Source organism: Cetorhinus maximus, chromosome 3 (genome assembly GCF_964194155.1).
Source record: "Cetorhinus maximus chromosome 3, sCetMax3.hap1.1, whole genome shotgun sequence".
In the NCBI taxonomy this organism is placed as follows: domain Eukaryota; kingdom Metazoa; phylum Chordata; class Chondrichthyes; order Lamniformes; family Cetorhinidae; genus Cetorhinus; species Cetorhinus maximus.
Window position 1 is genome coordinate 192,378,333 of NC_135881.1, and position 24,209 is coordinate 192,402,541.

Below are 24,209 nucleotides of genomic sequence, written 5' to 3' on the forward strand. Positions count from 1 at the left end.
CCCACAAAGATACAGCCACCTTTGTGGCTTTCATTTTTTCCGACATTAATTTGAATCTAGCGACAAGTCAAGGGATCCAGCAACAGTGATGTCATCAACAGGGCAATGGGCAAATCATTAAAGAATTCTCAGAGATAGCAAACCAGAATGCACTGATTACCTGTCGCTTTTTATAAATTATACAGAAAGCAAAATAAAGATTTAGAAACACACATTAGAAGCTGAAATATCATAATTTTTTTTAAAACTATGGAATTTTCATCATAATGGAAAAACTTGGCATTACACAAATATAAAATCAGTTTTCCACAGCCGGAAAGGTTTTTCAGCAGTTGTTATAACTTTGTACAACATTGAAAACCCAGTTACCCTCATTAATAGGGCATAACATTTTCAGGGGGTTTTTAACAGCAATATTACAATGTAAAGGGGAAGTTCTCGTCAGTCAGTGATTTCTAACGATTTCTGTCTGTGGGGACTTCAACAGCATACCCTTCAGAGGAGCAGGGAATTGTTGATAGCAACTTCTAGATTTCCTCATTTAACGGTGCATGGATTTGATCAGTGACAGTGAAAAATAGATGGTATGTGAAGGCAAGGTTAGCAGATACATAAAAATAAATATTTTTTTCTCTCAAATTTCTGGATTTTGATCCACACATTTAGATCTGTCCACCTACTGAAAAACCTTTACATTATAAGAGTTCCACTGTTGTCAAACACGAAAGGTATCACATCAATTTAAATTTAGCTCAATGCTGTTACTTGGCCTCTTTTTCTAGCTCCCCAAAAGGGAGAGAAGAAATATTCAATGACAGAGCGCAGCTACCAAATTCAGCATACAATGAACATGTGTGAAGATACTGTATAAGCTGGTATGAGAACACGCAAAAGGATTTTTCTGGCAACTTTATGTTAAAGTTTACTGTTAGCTTTTTTTTCTTCTCTAGCTATTGTGGGTGGTTTTGCGCCCTGTGTGCTTGTTTTAACTGCAGTTTTTTATTGGTCATGCAATCCATCATTTGATGCAACTGCTTGCATATGCGATTACTGTGGCGACATGTCTAGTTTTGTCATGTAGTGCTGAGTATATCCGGAGACTGCTGTCTCATACTGGAGAGACAGACCTGTAATTTATCAGCAGCTTTTTCACAATGCCTCTAATGTAACAGCTAGCAAAATAATTGGGAAACTAAAACTTATGCATAATATTCATACATACTGAGCCAAAGAACAATTATTGATTTGTGGATTATTTTCAGTCATAATTAGATTACAAACAAATGACCACAGTATTCAAAGGGGTTAGATGATACAACATTAACTTTAGTAAGCAAACAATCTTTTCTTGTACACTCCAATTACAAAAGGTTTCTGCTTTGGTTGGTTTGCAACTGTTACTGGTTTTAATGTTAGAAAATTTCTACCACTGATACCAGCAATGTATTGAATTTTAGAGGACATGGAAAACTAGTTAAAAACATAAATCATTAGCAATTGTGTGCGTTAACAAAAGGTTGCCCCCTGATAAAACATTGTCTAACTATTTTGGATAAAAGAAATACTGTACTTTGATGTCAGAAATGACAACACATTTTGCTCTAGATAAGTTAACAAATTAAGCTATTGTTTGCATATTCACTCCTAAAAATTGATATGCACAGTTGCCGTGTCGGGATTTAATATGCAGCTATTCAGAGTTTTAAAACCTGGCCTGATTTTTTAAAAACTATGAATATTTTTACCCATCACTGTATATTGCTTGGATTTCAAGTAGAAATTTAAATATACATGCTCTATTTTTAAGTGTCCCTAAAGGATTCACTTCCAAATTCCTCCTGTTGTTCTGTAATTGTGATAAATGATTCGTATAAATACTAGCCTGGAAAGATAGCACCAGAACAGATATTTATTAGTTACAAAGTGGCACTGTATAATACCATTAGTCCATCTTATTCTGTCAATAGTTGAATAGATAAATTGACAGGTACGAAGGATTTGTAAAAACAAAAAACTACTCCGGATGCCGGAAATCCAAAACAAAAACTCAGCAGGTCTGGCAGAATCGGCGGAGAAGAAAAGAGTTGACGTTTCGAGTCCTCATGACCCTTCAGCAGAACTGAGTAAAGTTAGGAGAGGGGTGAAATATAAGCTGGTTTAAGGTGGTGGTGGTGGTTTGGGGGGGGGGGTGTTGTAGGGACAAGCAAGCTGTGATAGGAGCAGATAATCAAAAGATGTCACAGACAAAAGGAACAAAGAGGTGTTGAAGGTGGTGATATTATCTAAGCAAATGTGCTAATTAAGAATGGATGGCAGGACACTCAAGGTACAGCTCTAGTGGGGGTGGGGTGGAAAGAGTAACAGGGTATTACAGTTATAGATTTAAAAATAATGGAAGAGGAAGCGGTTGGGGCCAGGGTACTGGAAATTAACAATCCCCACCCCCTTTCCGTTTCTACCCCCTTTCCGTTTCTTCCCCCTCCCTTTTGTTTTTTCCAATAATTTATGTAGATTTTTCTTTTCCCACCTATTTCCATTATTTTTAAATCTAAACCTGTAATACCCTGTCAGTCTTTCCACCCAACCCCCACTAGAGCTGTACCTTGAGTGTCCTGCCATCCATTCTTAATTAGCACATTTTCTTAGATAATATCACCACCTTCAACACCTCTTCACCATGGACGTCCAATCCCTCTACACCTCCATCCCCCACCAGGATGGTCTGAGGGCCCTTAGCTTCTTCCTTGAATAGAGGCCCGAACAATCCCTATCCACCACTACTCTCCTCCGTCTGGCTGAACTTGTTCTCACACTGAACAATTTCTCCTTTAACTCCTCTCACTTCCTCCAAATAAAAGGTGTGGCTACGGGTACCCGCATGGGCCCCAGCTATGCCTATCTCTTTATGGGGTATGTGGAACATTCCTTGTTCCAGTCCTACTCCGGCCCCCTCCCACAACTCTTTCTCCGGTACATCGATGATTACTTCGGTGCGGCTTCATGCTCTCGTCGGGACCTGGAAAAATTTATTAATTTTGCTTCCAATTTCCACCCCTCCATCATTTTCACATGGTCCATCTCTGACACTTCCCTTCCCTTACTTGACCTCTCTGTCTCAATTTCTGATGATAGATTGTCCACCAATATCCATTACAAGTCTACCGACTCCCACAGCTACCTCGACTACAGCTCCTCACACCCCGCTTCCTGTAAGGACTCCATCCCATTCTCCCAGTTCCTTCGCCTCCGTCGCATCTGTTCTGATGATGCTACCTTCAAAAACAGTTCCTCTGACATGTCCTCCTGCTTCCTTAACCGAGGTTTTCCACCCACGGTCATCGACAGGGCCCTCAACCGTGTCTGGCCCATCTCCCGCGCATCCACCCTCACGCCTTCTCCTCCCTCCCAGAAACATGATAGGGTCCCCCTTGTCCTCACTTATCACCCCACCAGCCTCCGCATTCAAAGGATCATCCTCCGCCATTTCCGCCAACTCCAGCATGATGCCACCACCAAACACATCTTCCCTTCAACCCCCCTGGCGGCATTCCGTAGGGATCGTTCCCTCCGGGACACCCTGGTCCACTCCTCCATCACCCCCTACTCCTCAACCACCACCTATGGCACCTCCCCATGCCCACGCAGAAGATGCAACACCTGCCCCTTCACTTCCTCTCTCCTCACCGTCCAAGGGCCCAAACACTCCTTTCAAGTCAAGCAGCATTTCACTTGCATTTCCCCTAACTTAGTCTACTGCATTTGTTGCTCCCAATGCGGTCTCCTCTACAATGGAGAGGCCAAACGCAAACTGGGCGACCGCTTTGCAGAACACCTACGGTCTGTCCGCAAGAAAGACCCAAACCTCCCTGTCGCTTGCCATTTTAACACTCCACCCTGCTCTCTTGCCCACATGTCTGTCCTTGGCTTGCTGCATTGTTCTAGTGAAGCCCAACGCAAACTGGAGGAACAGCACCTCATCTTCCGACTAGGCACTTTACAGACTTCCGGGCTGAATATTGAATTCAACAACTTTAGATCTTAAACTCCCTCCCCCATCCCCACCCCCTTTCCGTTTCTTCCCCCTCCCTTTTGTTTTTTTCAATAATTTATATAGATTTTTCTTTTCCCACCTATTTCCATTATTTTTAAATTTATAACTGTAATACCCGTCAGTCTTTCCACCCCACCCCCACTAGAGCTGTACCTTGAGTGTCCTGCCATCCACTCTTAATTAGCACATTTTCTTAGATAATATCACCACCTTCAACACCTCTTTGTTCCTTTTGTCTGTGACATCTTTTGATTATCTGCTCCTATCACTGCTTGCTTGTCCCTACAACCAACACCTCCTCCCCCCCTCCCAACTTCTCTCCCCCCAACCCCACCCCCCACCCCCCCACCCCACCTTAAACCAGCTTATATTTCACCCCTCTCCTAACTTTACTCAGTTCTACTGAAGGGTCATGAGGACTCGAAACGTCAACTCTTTTCTTCTCCGCCGATGCTGCCAGACCTGCTGAGTTTTTCCAAGTAATTCTGTTTTTGTTTACGAAGGATTTGTAAGTTGTTTATGTTTATCTGCAGATTTGTAGTACAGGTTGAGTATTATTTTTTTGTAGGCCTAAGGGCTGATTGAGTTTTGGATTTCAGGTCATTTTGGTTTTCGAACACCGAACATACGAAATAGGAGCAGAAGTAGGCCACTTGGCCACTCGAGCCCACTCCACCATTCAAGATGATCATGGCTGATCTGTTTGCGTTTTGAATTTCACAATCCCATCTACCCTGCACCCCCATCACTTTTGGTTCCCTTGCCTCACAAGAATCTACCTACCTCTGCCTTAAAAAATATTCAATGACCCTGCCTCCACCACCTTCCAAGGCAGAGAACTCCAAAATCGCACAGCCCTCAGAAAAAAAATTCTCCTCATCTCTGTTCTAAACGGGCAACCTCTAATTTTAAAACAGTGCCCCCTAGTTCTGGACTCACCCACAAGGGGAAACATCCTTTCTACATCCATCTTGTCAATACCATTCAGGGCCTTATGTACTTCAATTAAGTCACCCCTCACTCTTCTAAACTCCAGTGGAAACAAGCCCCAGTCTATCTAACCGTTCCTCATAAGACAACCCGCACATTCCAGGTATCAATCTAGTAAACCTCTGACCCACCTCCAATGCATTTACATCCTTTCTTAAATAAAGGGACCAAAACTACATACGATATGCGAGATGTGGTCTCAACAATGCCCTGTATAACTGAAGTATAACATTCTTACTTTTATGTTCAATTCCTCTTGTAATAAAGGATAGCATTCCATTAGCCTTCTTAATTACTTGCTGTACCTGCATACTAACATTTTGTGACTCATGTACTAGAACACCGAGATCTCTCTGCAACTCAGAATTCTGCAGCTATTCTCCTTTTAAGTAATGCTCTGCTCTTTCATTCTTCCTGCCAAAGCGAACAACTTCACATTTTCCCACATTTTATTCCATCTGCCAGTTTTTTGCCCACTCAACCCCCTATGTCTGTCTGCAACTTCTTTAGGTCCTCTTCATAACGTACTTTCCTACCTATCTTTCTGTCATCTGCAAATTTAGCTGCCATGCCTTCACTCCCCTCATTTAAGTCATTGATATAAATTGTAAAAAGTTGAGGCCCCAGCACAGACCCCTACAGAACTCCACTCGTCACATGCTGCCAATCAGAAAAAGACTTATTTATGCATACTCTGTTTTCTGCCAGCCAGCCAATCTTCTATCCATGCTAATATATTACAACCTACACCGTGAGCTTTTATTTTCCACAATAATCTTTAATGTGATACCATATCAAACGTCTTCTGGAAATCCGGGTACAACATGTCTACAGGCTCTCCTTTATCCACGGCGCCTGTTACTCCTTCAAAGTACTCCAATAAATTGGCTAAACATGATTTCCCTTTCACAAAGCCATGCTGACTCTTTCCGTTTACCTTGAGTTTCTCTAAGTGCCCAGCTTTAACCTCCTTAATGATCGATTCTAACACCTTGGCCACAACAGACATCAAGCTAACTGGCCTATAGTTTCCTGCCTCCCTCCCTTCTTGAATAGAAGGGTTATATTTGCTACTTTCCAGAATCTAGCGAATTTTGAAAAAATTAACACCATCGCATCTACTACCTCATTAACCACCTCTTTTAAAGGCCCTGGGATGAAGTCCATCAGGACCCGGAGACTTGTCAGCCCGCAGCTCCATCAGTTCACTCAGTACTGCTTCCCTAGTGATTGTAATTTCACCAAGTTCCCCTCTTCCCTCCACCTCCTGATTTACAGCTATTACTGGAATGTTTTTTTGTATCTTCTATAGTGAAGACAGAAGCAAAATATATGTCCATTTCATCCGCCATTTCCTTATTAACTACTAATCCCCATTCTCACTCTCTAGAGGACCAACACTCACTTCACTTACTCTTTTCCTTTTCAAATACCTGTAGAAACTCTCGTTATCCATTTTTACATTTCTATCTAGCTTCCTCTCATACTCTAATTTCTTACTTCTCTTTAACCCTTTAGTCATTCTCTGCCATTCTTTATATTCTAACCAATCATCTGACTTGCCACTCATCTTAGTGCAGTTATATGCTTTTTCCTTAAGTCTGATGCTTTCCTTAACTTTAGTTCTCCATGGATGGTGGGTCCTCCCTTAAGATTTTTTTCTTTAGAGTAGGAATATGCTTGATCTAAGTATTCTGAAATATCCCACTAAATGTCTGCCGCTGCTTTTCTATTGATCTATCCCCTTTGTGAGTATCCCAGTTCACCAGCTAGCTCAGCTTTCATGCCCACACTGTTTCCCTTATTTAGGTTTAAGATACCAGTCTTAGACCCATAGCTTCTCCCTTTCAAACTGGATGTAAAATTCAATTATATTGTTGTCGCTGCTACCTAGGGGTGCCTTTAGGTCATCAATTAATCCTGTCACATTACATAATACCAAGTCTAATATAACCTGCTCTCTGGTTGGTTCCAGAACATGTTGCTCTAAGAAACCATCTCAAAAGCACTCTTGAACTCCTCAGCCAGGCTACTACTGCCAATCTGATTTTTTCAGTTCATATGTGGATTAAAATCACCCATGATTATTGCCATCCCATTATCACAAGCACCCAATATTTCTTCTTGCATACTTTACCCTCTATTGGTGGTTACTGTTAGGGGGGCCTGCAGACCACTCCCACTAGTGACCTCTTTCCCCTGCTATTCCTCATCTCCACCCAAACTGATTCCACATCCTGATCTCCTGAACCAAGGTCATCTCTAAATATTGCACGAATGCCATCCTTCATTTACAGTGTTAGCTCTCCACCTTTTCCTAGCTTCCTATTCTTCTTGAATGTCATATATGCCTTAATACTCAGGACCCAATCCTTGTCATCCTGCAGCCACATCTTTGCAATGGTTATCAGATCACATTTATTTACTTCAATGTGCACCATCAATTCATTTACTTGGCTATGAATGCTATGCACATCAGGATAGAGCCTTCAGCTTTGTCTTTCTGTTATCTTTGTAAAATTTTTGTAATAGTCTTGACTATTGGTGTACTCTTAGGTTTTATCTCTGTCCCTTCCTGCTATTCTGTGCCCCTCATTTTCCATATTAGCATTATAGTCTCCTGCCTTGACACTAGCCCTTGATTTGCCACATCTACCCAAGCTTGATCCCTCGCCCCTCTTGTTTAGTTTAAAGCCCTATCTACTTCCTTAGTTATGCGGTTCACAAGAACACTCATCCCAGCACGGTTCAGGTGTAGACCGTCCCAATGGTACAGCCTCCACTTTCCCCAGTACTGGTGTCAGTGCCCCACGAACCAGAACCTACTTCTCCCACACCAGTCTTTGAGCCACTTGTTCATCTCTCTAATCTTATTTGCCCTATATCAATTTGCACGTGGCTCAGGTAATAATCCAGAGGTTATTACCTTTGAGGTTCTGCTTCTTAGTTTGGTACCTAGCTTCTCATATTGACTATGTACAACCTCTTTCTTTGTCGTACCTATGTTGTTGGTACTTACATGGACCATGAAGACTGGATCCTCCCCCTCCCACTGCAAGTTCCTCTCCAGCCCCGAAATGTCCCAAACCCTGGCACCGGGCAGGCAACACAGCCTTCTGGACTCTCGCTCTTTGCTGCAGAGAACAGTGTCAATCCCCCTCACTATACTGTCTCCTACTGCCACTACATTCCTGTTTGCTCTCCCCACTTGAATGGCTTCCTGTACCATTGTGCCATGGCCAGCCTTCTCATCCACCTTGCAGACTGAATATAGGCCAGGCCTACTTACATCACAATGCCGAAGCTTAGGCTAGCTATAGTCTTAAGTAAATAAAACGGCTAGAAAAGTAAGATGTATATTGGAGGACACCCAATGTGGTATGTTATTCAAGAAGGGAGGAAGGGATAAACCAGGCAACTACAGGCCCATCAGTCTAACCTCAGTGGTGGGGAAACTATTGGAAGCAAATCTGAGGGACAGAATTAATCTACACTTGGAGAGGGTGGGGTTAATCAAGGACAGTCAGCACGGTTTTGTTAAGAGGAGATCATGTCTGACCAATTTGATTGAATTTTTCGAAGACGTGACCAGGTGTGTAGATGAGGGCAATGCATTTGATGTTGTCTACTTGGACTTCAGTAAGGCTTTTGATAAGGTCCCGCATAGGAGACTGATAACAAAGGTAAGAGCCCATGGGATCCAAGGCAATTTGGCAAATTGGATCCAGAATTGGCTGAGTGGCAGGAAGCAGAGGATGATGGTCGAGGGGTGTTTTTGTGACTGGATGCCTGTGTCCAGTGGGGTACCACAGGGAACAGTGTTGGGTCCCTTGCTGTAGTATGTATAAACAATTTAGACTTGAATGTAGGAGGGTTGATCAGTAAGTTCATAGATGACACGAAAATTGGTGGGGTGGTAAATAGTGAGGAGGATAGCCTTAGATTACAGGAGGATATAGACGGGCTGGTCAGATGGGCTGATCAGTGGCAAATGGAATTTAATTCGGATAAGTGTGAGGTGATGCACTTGGGCAGGACAAACAAGGCATGGTAATACACGATGAATGGCAGGACCCTGGGAAGTACCGAGGATCAGAGGGACCTTGGTGTGCATATCCACCGGTCCCTTAAGGTAGCGAGACAGGTAGATAAGGTGGTTAGGAAGGCATATGGGATACTTGCCTTTATTAGCCAAGGCATAGAATATAAGAGCAGGGAGGTTATGCTGGAACTGTATAAAATGCAGGTTAGGCCACAGCTAGAGTATTGCGTGCAGTTCTGGAATCCACATTATAGGAATGATGTGATTGCACCAGAGAGAGTGCAGAGGAGATTTTTACCAGGTTGTTGCCAGGGCTGGAGAGTTTTAGTTATGAGGAGAGATTAGATAGACTGGGGTTATTTTCCCTAGAGCATAGGAGATTGAGGGGAGACAAGATTGAGGCGTATAAAATTGAGGGGCATAGATAGGGTAGACAGGAAGGAACTTTTGCCCTTGGTGGAGGGATCAGTAACCAGGGGGCATAGGTTTAAGGTAAGGGGCAGGAAGTTTAGAGGGGATGTGAAGAAGAATTTTTTCACCCAGAGGGTGGTGGGAATCTGGAACTCTCTGCCTGAAAAGGGTGGTAGAGGCAGAAACCCTCATAACATTTAAGAAGTATTTGGGCATGCACTTGCGATGCCATGGCATACAAGGCTATGGGCCTAGTGCTGGAAAATGGAATTAGAATAGTTAGGTACTTGTTTGACTGGCGCAGACTCAATGGGCCATAGGGCCTTTTTCTGTGCTGTAGACCTCTATGACTCTATGGCTCTACCATTGAATAATAAATACAGGCTACCTGTAATAAGTTCTCTCCCCGGCACCATCTGTGATTCTGCTTGTAGGAGAGGGTTTGCAAGGTAAACAGAGCAGACAAACAACTAGACTTCCCGTGCTAATGGTCGGGTGCAGTGGGTGTGGTTCGTGTCAGCCCAGATCAGAGGCTTCCCGCAGTAGAGGTTGACGAGGTTCAAAAAAAGTGCGATTTTTGAATGTGTTCAGTTTTCAGATTTACAGATGAAGGATACTCTACCTGTATCCCAATTGAAGCACAACATTCTTTTGCAACATAGTTGTTTGTTTGTCAGGATTCAAATTTAATCATTCAGGTAATATTAGAGAGTGGAGTTTCAAAGCAATGTTGTTGGGCATTTTTTGTTTCTATTCAACAGCAATTTCTTCTCCTTATTTGCCATATTCAAGTACTAGATATGAGATCTTAATGGGACCGTCTCTACAAGGGCTATCTGCCCTGAATCTTTCCTTTCCCCTTTCCTTTCCCTCACTGTTATATGAACCTAACTAAACTTGTGTTACTTATAAGTGATTGTCAGTTGCCAACATCAATGCCAGGCCCATGAAGTCTCATGGCATCAGGTCAAACATGGGCAAGGAAACTTCATGCAGATTACCATCTATCGTGCATCCCCTCCACGCCCCCCCCTGCCCCTCAGCTGATGAATCAGTGCTCCTCCCTGTTGAAAACCACTTGGAGGAAGTACTGAGGGTGGCAAGGGCACAGAATGTACTCTGGGTTAACCCTGGTTCAATGAAGAGTGCAGGAGTCCAGACCAGGAACAGCACCAGGCATACCTAAAAATGAGGTGTCAACCTGGTGGGGCTACAACACAGGTCTACTTGCATACCAAGCAGCATAAGCAGCAAGTGATAGACAGAGCTAAGCGATTCCACAACCAATGGATCAGATCTAAACTCTGCAGTCCTGCCACATCCCGTCATGAATGGTGGATGACAACTAAACAAGTCACTGGAGGACAAGGTTCCACAAACATCCCCATCCTCAAAGATGGGGGAGCCCAGCACATCAATCCAAAAGATAAGGCTGAAGCATTCGCAACAATCTTCAGCTAGAAATGCTGAGTGGATGATCCATCTCAGCCTCCTCCGGAGGTCCCCAGCATCACTGATGCTAACATTCAGCCAATTCAATTCACTCCACATGATATCAGGAAATGGCTGAAGGCACTGGATACCGCAAAGGCTATGAGCCCTGACATCCAGCAATACTGCTGAAGACTTTTGCTCCAGAGCTTGCCATGCCCTTAGCCAAGCTGTTCCAGTTCAGCTACAACATTGGCATCTACCCAGCTATGTTGAAAATTCCCAGGTATGTCCTGTACACAAAAAACAGGACAAATCCAGCCAATTACCATTCCATACGTATACGCTCCATCATCAGTAAAGTGATGGAAAGGGTCATCAACAGTGCTATCAAGCAGCAATGCCTTAGCTATAAACTGTTCACTGATGCTCAGTTTGGATTTCTCCAGGGCCACTCAGCTCCTGGCCTCATTGCAGCCTTGATTCAAACATGGACTAAAGAGCTGAACTCGAGGTGAGACGAGGGTGACTGCCCTTGACACCAAGGCAGCATCAAGGCGCCCTAGCAAACCTGGAGTCACTGGGAATCAGGGGGAAAACTCTCCACTGGTTGGAGTGATACCTAGCACAAAGGGAGAGAGTTGTGGTTGTTGGAGGTCAATCATCTCAGCTCCAGGACACCACTGCAGGAGTTCCTCAGGGTAGTGTTCTCAGCCCAACCATTTTCAGCTGCCTCATCAATGACCTTCCTTCCATCATAAGGTCAGAAGTGGGGAAGATCGCTGATGATTGCACAAAGTTCAGCACCTAACCAAATCTAACCATCGCCCCTTGACATTCAATGGCATTACCATCGCTGAATCCCCCTCACTACCAACATCCTGGGGATTACCATTGACAGCTGCCGATTTGCTGAATGTAGAAGTGCAATTGGCTACGGCGAGTATTTATCGTAATAGTGTCCAAGCACTCATTACGTACATAGTTCAAATCCTAACCCTTCCCATACACAGAAAAGTATCACTATTACCCATCCCCTCTCCACCCAACCCCAACCTCACAGGCTGTTAAATAAAGATTTAGACAATTAGGTATTTCACGTACGGCCCTGGCCTCCCAATGATGTGTTTAAAGTCCAGTCACCGCATTTGTAAATGTCAAGTCCCTCACTGTCTGCCACAATCTGATTGAGAGTATTCCTCAGTTGCATTATCTGTCAGATGGCTGTGTATCACTCATTCCTTTGACGTGTCTCACTCCTTACGTACACTCTCACAGAACCAGCAGCAGCTCAATCAGATCAACACCACTCCCCCCACTCCACTGCTGAGAATTTTCCTCTTGAACCACCTGCCCCATATGAGAATTAAATGACAAAACTCGACACTGGTGACTTGCATTTAAATCCTCTCTCCCCTCACTTCCTCTTCCCATCTCCTCTAAAACAAAAAATTGAGAGCCAAAACAAATAAGCTAAATTAACAAATCAAGGGACAAATTAAAAGGCAGCCCCTTAAAAACAAAACACAAAAATTAAAGGAAACTTATAAACATTAAACCAAAATGTGATTAAGAGGGTCAATAAAACACCCCAGTCCACACGGTGCCCACCGAGCACGGAAGGCCTCGACCATGCCAGCAAACTCCGTGTGCTCCCTTTCCAGGGACACCCGGCCGCAAACGTAACCGCAGAAGAAGGGCAGACAGTCTGGTCGGACAACCCCCTCGATCACCCGCTGCCTGGACCTGTTAATGGTCAACTTGGCCATCCCATCTCCTCTACCCTCCTCCCCGCATCTGGGTTAATCCTCACTCTTCTACATTCTCTCCATCCCTTCCTCTTCCCACCTCTCCCCCATCCTTTCTTCCTCCCTCTGCTCTATCCAAACCCTCTTTCACACCCCCAGTCCATATACTTTTCTCTCTCGCTGCCCCCTCCACATCTATCATTCTCTTTCTGCTCCACCTCTTCTTCCTTTTGTCCTCCCTGTCCCCCTAAATACCCAGGTCACAAGTGAATTATCATCATTTGACTGAGGGCCTGGAATCAATAGTTGGTCTGTACCTGATTAAAAAGTGAGAAGGTGCAAGTAATGTGCTTTAGGGGAAATGTAGGCAGTGAAAAGTTGGCAAAAAATTAAGAACTGGGTTCAAACGTCAACCAAAAGTCAGATAAAATTGTTTAAAAAAAGCAATATTTGTAAAAAAAAAAGGCATCAGAAATACAACTTTCTTAAAAAGTGTTTTTTATGTTTAAAATAATCCTAACCCTTGAGAAAAATTTGCTCCTTTATTTTTGTGAACGTTACCACAATATTCTCTTGTTTTCCTTTCTGCTTGCCTCCCTCTTTCCCCCTTGCCAGAGGAAAAAAGCACATCAGCTTCCCTCAGTCAGAAAGGTGTGGTATCTGATATTCATGGCCAGGAAGGAAGTTTTCCTTACTTGCTCCCTCAAACAACCTGGCATGGTTTTAACAAGATAGTGTAAATATAAATAAGTAAAAATGTGTAGCGCTGATATTTCTCCAAATGTTCCTTATCCCACATCCTGTAAAATAAATTCTCCTGTGCCATGAAGTATTTGCTATTTAAAAATCCTAACTACAGAATTTACTACCTACTTGTCTATGTCTATACCAAGAGGGTTTGCTGGGCGCAGAGACAGGGGAGAAATCCCTTTATTCCTATCAGTACGCATGTCGTAATAGTTCATTTCTTCAACCCAGACAGCTGACTGATCCAGGATACCTGTAGAAAAACAAAAAATGCACAAGGAATTAGGTACTTTATTAAAAACAGACAGATAAGGAGTGGGTGCATTCGAATAGTCACTGTCAATGAAAAAACTTCTAAGTTGATCAGGTAAGGCATTTTATTTCCATCTTCAGGTGTTGTACACAACATCACAGATATTAAACCATATTTTACAATTGCAGTGATAAATTGAGGATGCCTGGTATGAAGGATTCTGAACAATTCATATTCTGGTCTACTTTTTCCTTTATCTTGGAAAGCTTACAATACAGGAGACAGACATTCAGCCCGTCATCCATCTGTTTATCAACTTTGCCAGAGCACTCAAAAACTATTCCCACTTATTTCCTCTCCCTATTGTACTGTATTGCTCTGTCTCAAATATGTACACAATTTCCTCATCCTGTAGCAGTAGAAACATAAATAGTAATTCATCTACAGTAAATGAAAAACAAAAATTCAGTCTCAGTGCAATGGTTGTCCGTTTCATGGAGAAAAATGTCTTTTGTCTGTAAACTTTTAAAATATTTTTTAAAAACATGTAAGACTAAATTCTGTCATATACTGCTTTCCTGTAGCCTTGAAATAAAAACTGAAAATGCTGGAAACATTAAGCAGGTCAGACAGCATCTGTGAGGAGAGAAACAAATGTGTTAGAGCTGGAGTAGTCTGTTCAATTCAGGGAAACACACACTAGGAAGGAAGTCAAGACCTTAGAGATGTTGCATACAAGATTTACTAGAATGGTTAGAGGGATGAGAGACTTCAGAGACTGGAAAAGCTGGGGCTATTCTCTTAGAACTGAAAAAGAGGAGATTTGACAGAGTTGTTCAAAATCATATAGGGTTTTGATTGAGCAAATAAGGAAAAACTGTTTCCATGGCAGAAGGGACACAGATTTCCAGTGATTGGGAAAAGACAGAGGCAACATGAGGTTTTTCTTTATGCAGCAAGCTGTTTGATTTAGAATGCAATGCCTGAAAGAGTGAAGTTAGCAGATTGAATAGCAACTTTCAAAAGAGATAAATACTTTAAAGAGAAAAAATACAGGCCTCTGGGGAAAGATTAGGGGAGTGAGGCTAATTGGCTTTACTAAAGACCGCAGGCACAATGGGCAGAATGGCATTTTTCTGTGGTGTACCACATGATGATGCAATATAAAAAAAAACAGCTTATAAACAAGTACATCCCTCTGGAAAAAAGGGGGGGGTGATCTCGGATTGGGTGGGTGGGGGAAGAAAAAATAAATAAAAGAGGAAGATCTCTGATAAGAGTATCTACATAATAAAAGGGATGCTGGTGCATGCAAAAGTGGGTGAGATAATGGAAAAAGTAAAGAAACAAAGATAGGTCCAAAGATATGTAACTGGTTACAGCAGAAGAGCAGAGGGGGAATGAAGCATGGAAAATCTAGCAAAGAGCAGAAAGCTCCTGTGACCTGAGAATGTGCCAAGGGAAGGTGGATCTGGGCCACCCCAACGGCAGTGTACTTATAGGGGATCCCCATCACAAGCAGCAGCCCATGCCTTCTCCATTCCCAATGACTCTGGTGTAGCCATCCTCCATTACCAGTATGTGATGTACAATACAAGAAAATGGAGCAGTGGTTAAGATCTGCAATTGTTAAACACAATCAGGTCATATTACATTTGAAAGTCAATCTGGGGTGACACTATTCCAAAAATGTTTTTAAGTGTTGACATGAAAATGTTAATGTCATAAAGTATCCTCCGTTAAAATTAGGGAAACTATACTTTTGGTAATTAAAACTGAACAATTACATCCTCCAGTTATTTCTGCTCTTCGAAAGTCAGTGTCTTGTACTGGGGCATGATTACCAGGTGGCAATGACCTTCTGGAGTCTCACAAAATAGTTGCTTTTCATGTGAAAATGGGCAGACTGTTCAATCAGAGTGACTTGGAAGCCAAACTGAATATTGTTTCTCACTCAATATGTATTTGCAGCATAGAATCACTGGATAGGAATACCAACCCTAGCTAACTTGCAATCTCCCTAGCCCTGGGATACTGAGGCCAGTTGTAACATCCTTAGGACCAGTCTGAAATCAGCTAACTCATTACAAATACAATAAAATCCCAGGCCTCTTTGGTCCAAGCCATTTGGAAGAAGTTCCAACACCACTACATCTTGAAATTCTTGCATTAATTCCATGACTCAACCTTCACTAAAATCTAATTTTATATACAACATAAACAGTGCATTCCTGTCAAGGGTATAACTGATGTCCCACCATTTGTATACACTTATTAAGAGTCCTTATAAAGCATACTGTGGTACAAAAGTTAATGCGGAAAAGAATCTGTTTTGTATCTACAATGGGATAGTTTGGGACTCCTTAACCCTTCGACACCACTGTGCCATTTCTATACAAGCGCCAAACAAAGAATGGTCATTTTCTATAAGTGTAACTCAGGGTTTTTTTTATAAGTGACCAAACACAGAAATCTACAGCAACTTTATGAGAAACAGAGTGAAAAAGATGTGCACATGTCAAAGGCTGAAAAGATATTTCCATTATCAAGACTAAGAATCCCATCAATGCTGATATAAGTTGTAAATGAAGAAAACATCAATCATAATACTCTTGGTGGAAATCATCCATGGAAAAGAAGGAATTTGTTTTTAAACATGAACGCAGAAGAGACTTAAATAATTTACCTATTTTCTCTTGCTTCATCAGCCTAAAGGAGACAGTTGAAGTTCCTTTGCCTCCTGATTTAGTGGTTACAATGATGTCTCCCTTGTCATTTTTTGCCGTTCCAACTCGACAGACTATTTTACTAGCAGACATCCATTCTGCGGTCAGCAAACAGTTGTGTCCACAGATTGTTAAACCTTAAAAAAAAATAGATTGTGAGTTATTCATGTCAAAATATTTCTAAATCTTATAAGTTGATGAACTATATAAAACAACAAGATATGGGAGGAGATGCAAGGCAGTAATTTAGTCCAGGGGTTTGGAAGGTATTATAAAAATGGAAAGTTTTTCAACCATCTGAACCCCAGAAATCAAATGACAAGCTCTGATGCCATCCAACATATACATACTGATAAAGGTTTTTTTTAAACTTTGAACTAAGTTAGTTAAACATTAAGACATAATTCTCAGGGTTGAGGTCACATGATACTAGAAACTGTTGACTAGAAATTGTGACCCTCGACCTCTAATATATACATGTACCTACTACCACTATAAATACAACCTCATTTTATTTTTGAGTAATAATTTATTATTGGCAATGTGGTGGGGCAGAATGATAAGAGCCATGACACATAGAGCCTGTAGAATGACAGGCTAGAGTTTGTGTCTATAATCCTCCACACATCAACTCCCCGAATACACTCATCAGTATGGGAAGCGCTGAGCAGAAGTCAGGTACTTCACCACAGGGAGAGAAGAGGAAAAAGTAATTTTCTGCCACCATTAAGAGCACCTATTTCCAACTCCATAACATTGCCCAGCTTTGCCCCGTTACAGCTCATCTGCTGCTGAAACCCTCATTCATGCCTTCCTTACCACTAGACTTGACCATTCCAACATACTCCTGGCTGGTCTCCCATATTCTACCCTCCACAAACTTGAGGTCATCCAAATATCAGCTGTTCTTGTCTTAACTCGTAGAAAATCCCATTCCCCTTTCACCCGTGCTCAATGACCTACACTGGCTCCCGGTCAAGTAAGGTCTTGATTTTAAAATTCTCGTCCTTGTTTTCAAACCCCGCCATGACCTCGCCTCTCCCCATCTCTGTAATCTCTTCCAGCCCCACAACCATCTGAGATATCTGTGCTCATGAAACTCTGGTCTCTTGTGCATTCCCAATTTTAATTGCCCCACCATTGGTGGCTGTGCCTTCAGTTGCCTAGCCCCAAGTTCTAGGATACTCTCCCTGCACTTCCCCTTCCTTCTCCCTCACTTTCCTACTTTAAGACACTCCTTAAAACCTACCTCATTGACCAAGCTTTTGGTCATCTGACTTAATATCTCTTTGTACACCATGGTCTCATATTTTGCTTTATAATTATCCTGTGAAATGCCTTGGGACTTTTCGTTACATTGAAGGTGCTATATAAATATAAATTGTAGTTGTCATGAAGAACTAACATATCATTAACATACAAATCCTCAGGCCCCAGTCATCTCATCAGAGTGGCTATCATTTATGTTGACGCCTAGAAAGAGTGCATTCACAGGCTATTTGGTATTGGGGCAACACAACTAACTCAAGGACTGTCCTCATTTGATCAAGTGTACTTCAAGAAGGGATTATTCAATATTCATTTAGGGCAGGAGTCACGATCACCTTGCCTTGCCTCATGTGAGGTGGTAGTCCTACCAGTCCCTGATTGAAATCAACTAATTCAGGATAGACTAGAATTTCAACCTGTATCATTGCAAATTTGTACGATGCATCCAATCACTGCACCACTTTGGGAGCCTCTGCTACTTCGGTGTGGATTTACAGAATTAACTTATCTTTAGCGGTGTTTTTAGCTACACACCTCCCTCAATATTGCTTCCCTCTCCACACAATGAGTTACATTTAAAAACTCAGACACAGACATACACCGATTCTTGTCTGATACTGCTAGGTCTTGTTGCTTTGAGTAAAGTAATGCAGAGTGGCAGCCCTGTAATGCCTTCAAACAATACTAATTTTAACTCATGTTTGTGAGTTGCAACTACAATATTGCAGCCTATTTGCAACAGGGTGTGTAAATGCAGAATCTTTGATGATGGTATATTTTAATAGAACATTTTATGTTAATTATTAAGTCTTCATGCAGGATCTTTCACAGAATTCAGCATATTGGTAAACACCAGAGTTAATAATCCCTTTAAAAGACACATGAAATTCTTAAGTACATATATGGCATTTTCTTTTTCGTAAGAGTTCCCTCAGTCAGTTAAAGAATTGCATTTTGATCCAAAAAATTTCATTTAAAGTAGCATTTTCTTTGGCAGCCATCAAATGCTGTCTGTAAACACAGAGATGCTTATCACATTGATGATGCCAAAGTGCTAACATCTCTCTGGGACACATTGGTGAGGAGTTGAAATTACATGAACTGCATGCTTTATAAACAGTAATTGGCAATCAGCAAAATCCTCATATTCCACATTTACAAATGGCTAATGAAAATTTGTCTCTTAGTGCCTGCAATACAATAGGCAAGTACAGTACTTAAGTATTTTTCACCATACTATATGTTGATGTCACAAGCTTTAAAAATGCTCATCTCATTGAAGTGTACAGTAAGCAACAGTTTAGTCCCAATTCAAACTATAGCAAAGCTTGCATATTTTAATATCCATGACAGGTGAAAGGTCAGATTAAATGTGTTACACCAGCAATGCATTTCTGGGTAGTTAAAAATTTACTTCCTGTAGGTGTGGCTAAAAAATACATTGAGGGGGCACTAATTGACAGACATGTGCCTGCAAAGATAGTTGTACCTTCCAGTGTTTTATTGTTAAACCAAAATCAGTTAGTGTTCTTCTCATCAAAAGCACTTCCTATAATTTTCTGTAAATTGCCAGCCTATTAGTCAGGTGGATTGTCAGCTTGTCATCTTCACTGGCTGAAGAGCAGCCTCATGTCTTGGCAGTTCTCTTAGCAGCCAGCAGGTTAACCAGAAACTACTGATTCCAAACGATAAATGTGACGATCTTCCCTAGTTCATGAGTGCTTCTTAAAGCTGTACTGCAACTGGCATGGAGATGGCATGTAGAGACTGTGATGGCATGCAGACATTATGGTGGTTGAGCAAATTATCACATACAAGTTGTGTTTTCTTGGTCTAGTATTACAAAAATGGTGCCAGTAAGGTATCATGTGGACTGTGTGTGTCTGTGTGTTTTTGTGTTCGAGGAGGTATAATTTTGAAATTCTGTAACCAAGTGTATTGATTTTGTGCAATTATCTAATCTTGCTTTTTATCAAATAGAATCATTGAAACCTGCTTCCTGTGCTGTAGTCATTCAGCCCATCATACCTATGCTGGCTCTTTGAAAAAACAGTCATGCTGCAGCCCACAACCCCACTTTTTGTCTATAACCATGTTAAGTCCCTCATCCCCAGGTACTTGTCCAAAACCCTTTAAACATTATGGCCAGAATTTTATGTTCATCGGTCGGGCGGGCCCGACCAACTCGGCAGCGGGCGGGCGGCCAACTGCCGCTGGAGAAACGGGCCACACCGCCATTTTCCGTGGGCAGGCCAATTAAGGCCCGCACCATGGCTTTGCGACTCCCGTGGAGAATGGGAAAACAGTCACGGGGGCGGGCGACCTCAGACTGCCGGTCCCAATGGGGAGTGGCCAGGTACCCTGCTTGAGGCAGTGCACCATGGCCACTCAGCGATCAAGAAATGTTGCATGGAGAGCAGAGGAGGAGGTGGAGGAGGAGGGGAGCAGGCTGCAGGAGAGGCCAGCGAGGGGCTACTGTGCCCCCAGATTTTCGGATGCATGCCTTGCTGTCCTCCTGCAAGAGGGGGGAAACAGGCGTCAGATTCTGTATCCTGAGGATGGGAGGAGAAGGGCCCCCAAGTCACCAGCCAGGCGTGGGAGGAGGTGGGTGAGGCTGTAAGTGCCCATGATGATGTGCGGCGCACTGGCACACAGTGCAGGAAATGACTCAATGATTTGCTGCGCTCCGGATGGGTGAGTAGCATGTCTGTCTTGTCCATTTGACCCAGAAGGCAGCCTTAGCCTTTGACCCCCTCCCCCCCAACCATGTACTGCTGTTGTTACTGCATAGGGCATCTGTCGCACGCTGGGAGGGCAAATGGTTACTGACAATGCTTACATCAGCCTTAGTGGTTGAGGAGAAGAAGGGCTTTCCCCGCAGCATATGTTGGTCTTTGTGGCATCTGAGTAGTTTGGGGGCAACCTGCAGGGGAGGCTGCACGACACATACTCAGAACTCCAACACGTCATATTGATGATAATGAGATGGCCCAAAGGGAGCCTCAAGGTCTTTTGGGCAAGTGCCATCTGCTGACATCGGCGCCGCACCTATTTGCTCCTCCTTGCCATGGGCGCTAGGAGCAATGTGCTATTCAAAGTGATGGACGCCGAATGTGTCCAAGGGGACGGTTGGGGGAAGGAGTTGGGACCAGCCGTACTATCTTCTGGGGACTGATCATCAGTAGTGTGCTCAGGAGCCGCTGGAGGCCTCAGATGGGCCACTGTGGTTGGGGTGTGGCGTGCGCGTGCAGACTACATGAGCGAGCTGCTCCAATAAATCCTCTTCTCTGTTTTGCAGGCAAAAAGTCACCACAATGCCCGGGAGCACCTGAGGACTGGAGGTGGGAGCGTCCTCCTCCAGCGCCTCACACCCTTCAAGGAGCAGGCCATGGAGCTGGGCAGGAGGCAGGAGGCCAGGGCGCCCGGGAGTGGTGAGGCTGGGGTCCAGTGGCCAGGTATTTGAGGTCCACAGTCTCATCTATTTTGTCTGCCCACCATCCAAACCACTGATGGTTGCTGCAATCGTTAATGCTGCAACAATGCTCATTCACAGACTGAGACATTCTGACGTGTGGGTCATACAGAAGGGACCCTCATCCCCTTGAGGATTCGCGTCTCCACCACCTTCCAAAGTCACCTTATCCCATTTGTGACCGCTATCATCATGGACTAACATGCCATTGGATCGCTGCTGCACAGCCAAAGACTTATTCCATTCTAGGGGGCTTGGGACCTCCTGCACCCTTTCAGCCAGTGTGCCCCACATTACTTTGTCCAAAAGGTCCTCAGCACCTCAGCTGTGAACCTCATGGCACTCAGCTTAGATGAATGCCACCACGTTACTCATTCTTGCGCCAAGGGGAAATGTTGCCTTCTGGCCACCCAGTCTATGCCCCTCTTTACGGAATGAAGGGCAATAATATGATCTCTCAATCTCCTATGTTCGGCGGAAAATGTCACAACTGTTTGGGATGTTTCCTCAGCCCCACAACTATCCAGGCCACAATGCATCCAGGTCAGGTACCCCTGCACTCTCCCCACTCCAATGGTTCATAACAAGCCATGTGGCATTCATGAGGCCATCTGACCAGCATGTCTGCATGTGCGTTTAATGTTTGGGGCTCGTCTTGACTCATTTCCACCTCACCAATATTCTTCTCCTTAGGGTCTTTAAGGGTGAGTGACTTATGAGGCTGGGGGGGAAAGGGATGAAAGGTTGAAGTGAATGTTCGCTAACTGATGCACTGTCCTTGTTGTTAATTTCAGCATCACCACCACAGTGACCCGCACCTCGACCCCGCGGCCCCCCCCTCCACACCTGAGGGCCAACAAGTGCAACTTGCGGCACATCATTTCAGCCAGCCAGGCACCAGCGCAGACACACACACCTCGGTGGGGACTTTACCATCAGCCAGTGTCTCGGGTCACAGTGGAGATCGCTGGAGGATATGGTAGGGGCAGAGAATGCCGTTGGCACCAGCAGCCAGAGGGCTGCAGGGGACGAGGCACATGCTGAGTCCGGCACTGATGATGTGCTTCTGAAGTTGTCCTCATTGCAGCAGCTGCAGGACAAACGGCAAGAAGTGCGTTTGCATCTGGCAGGGTTGCATGAGGGAGTGGTTCAGTTGTTCTGTGCAATGCAGGAGTCCAGGTAGAGTGCACATGAAGGTTTGGCCCTCAGGGCAGAGCTTCAGGCTTTCTCCAATGAGAGATTGGCGACTCTCATAGAGAGGGGCTTCCACCAAATGGATCAAAATCTGATTGGGATACGCTCTGACCTGCAAACCCTCACAGCGGTTCTGGCCACAGGTGGTCTTTCCCATTGTGGGAGATGTTGTGGACACCAAGCGCTAGCACTCGGTGCCCATGCATCTGCGGTGAGCAGGGAGGTTGAAATGGACCTCACGACGGCACAGCAGCTGCCTGTCGTCGCTGTGAGTTCCTCTCATGGTGCTCCGGATGAGGGCAGCAGCTCTTCCGCCCCTCTGCCAGTCAACGTTTCTTCCGTTGAGGCTGCAACAACTGGGGAGGTGCCAGTTCAGGAACTGACCATCCCTCCCAGGCGGGGCCATCACAGGCTCCATAGGCCCGAGGACGCCCGCCAAGGTCATCTAGGCCATTAGGACAGCAGAGTCAGCAGGCTGTCTCACAAGCCACTCCGAGCGATGGGGTGGCACGTAGACGTAGCACCCGGAAACGTAAGCATAAGGCACCTTAAGCACTCCCCGGGTATGTCACTGGTGATTTTGTGTTGCCCTTAGAATAGGGACCCATTTTTCTGTCATTGTGAAATAATCATGTGTGCTTTAATTTTGAACACAATAAAGTCCACCTTTGTTACCATGGCTGAGGGTCTTTTCATTGTGGTGATTTTTTCTTTTTCACATAATTATGAGTGCTTGAGTGGACATTGATGTTTCTGTACTAAGCCCTTAGTTGCAGCTGAACAGGTGGAAGATGTAGCACCTAAGTGCCACGTGTGGAAGCGCCGGGCAATGCTGCTCCTGCTGATCCATGTGTGTGGAGCTAGCTGATGGTTCTTTGGATTAAATTGTCCCGGGTGTCCCTGAATCCTTAGTGTAAACGAGGGTCATCGCTGTGCCCCTCATCATTGCCCTGTGCTTCCTCATCCTCTGAGGCACTGCTGGATTCATCATGTGCAGCCTCATCCAGGGCGTCAAGGTCTTCATCGTCAATTCCATCCCCCATTTCCAGCACAAAATTATGCAGGGTGCAGCAGACTACCACTATCAGAGAGACGCGATCTGGCGGGGTACTGGAGTGCACCCCCTGAGGGTCAAGGCATCGGAAGCGTATCTTGAGAAGACCGATGGCTCTCTCCACCACAGCCCTTATGGTGCCCTGGCTCCTATTGTACCACTGCTCAGCTTCTGTTCTTGGACGGCATACTGGCGTCATGAGCCACCTACGCAGGGGATAGCCCTTGTCACCCAGCAGCCAACCATCCAGCCGAGCCAGAGCACTGAAGAGCCCTGGCACCTGGGAGCGTCTGAGGATGTAGGCATTGTGGGAGTTGCCTGGGTACCTTGCACAGACTTGTAGAATCAGCATCCTGTGATCACACACTATCTGCACGTTCATGGAGTGGAAGCCCTTCCTGTTGACGAAGGCACCGGGCTCACCTGCTGGCGCCTTGATGGCCACATGTGTGCAGTCTATAGCACCCTGGACACGGGGGAAGGCAGCAATGGCTGCAAAGCCTCTGGCTCGCTGTGCCTGACTTGCCTGGTCGCAGCGGAAGTGGACGAAGGTGGATTACCGTCTGAACAGAGCATCTGTAACCTGCTTGACACAAGTGTGGACAGCTGATTGGGAGACACTGCAAAGATCACCCACCGAGCCCTGGAAGAAGCCAACGGCATAGAAGTGGAGGGCAACTGTGAGCTTCAGAGCCGCTGGCATGGGGTGTCCTCCCACACAGTTAGGGGAGATCTCAGCGCCAATCATCTGACAGATATAGTTAACTATCTCCCTTGAAAGTCGGAGCCTCCTTCGGCACTGCAATTCAGTCACATTGAGG

General features: G+C 44.3%; 1 protein-coding gene across 1 annotated transcript in view; it reads right to left on the reverse strand.

Moving 5' to 3' along the window:
- The window catches only part of exoc2 (exocyst complex component 2), a 302,692-nt gene that overhangs the window by 222,169 nt on the left and 56,314 nt on the right, over window positions 1–24,209 (reverse strand). The window contains exons 3-4 of the mRNA XM_078539476.1: window positions 16,360–16,536; window positions 13,547–13,673 (exon numbers count right to left, since the gene is read on the reverse strand). Coding sequence (XP_078395602.1) covers window positions 13,547–13,673; window positions 16,360–16,536 — 304 coding nt within the window. The remainder of the gene's footprint in view (window positions 1–13,546; window positions 13,674–16,359; window positions 16,537–24,209) is intronic.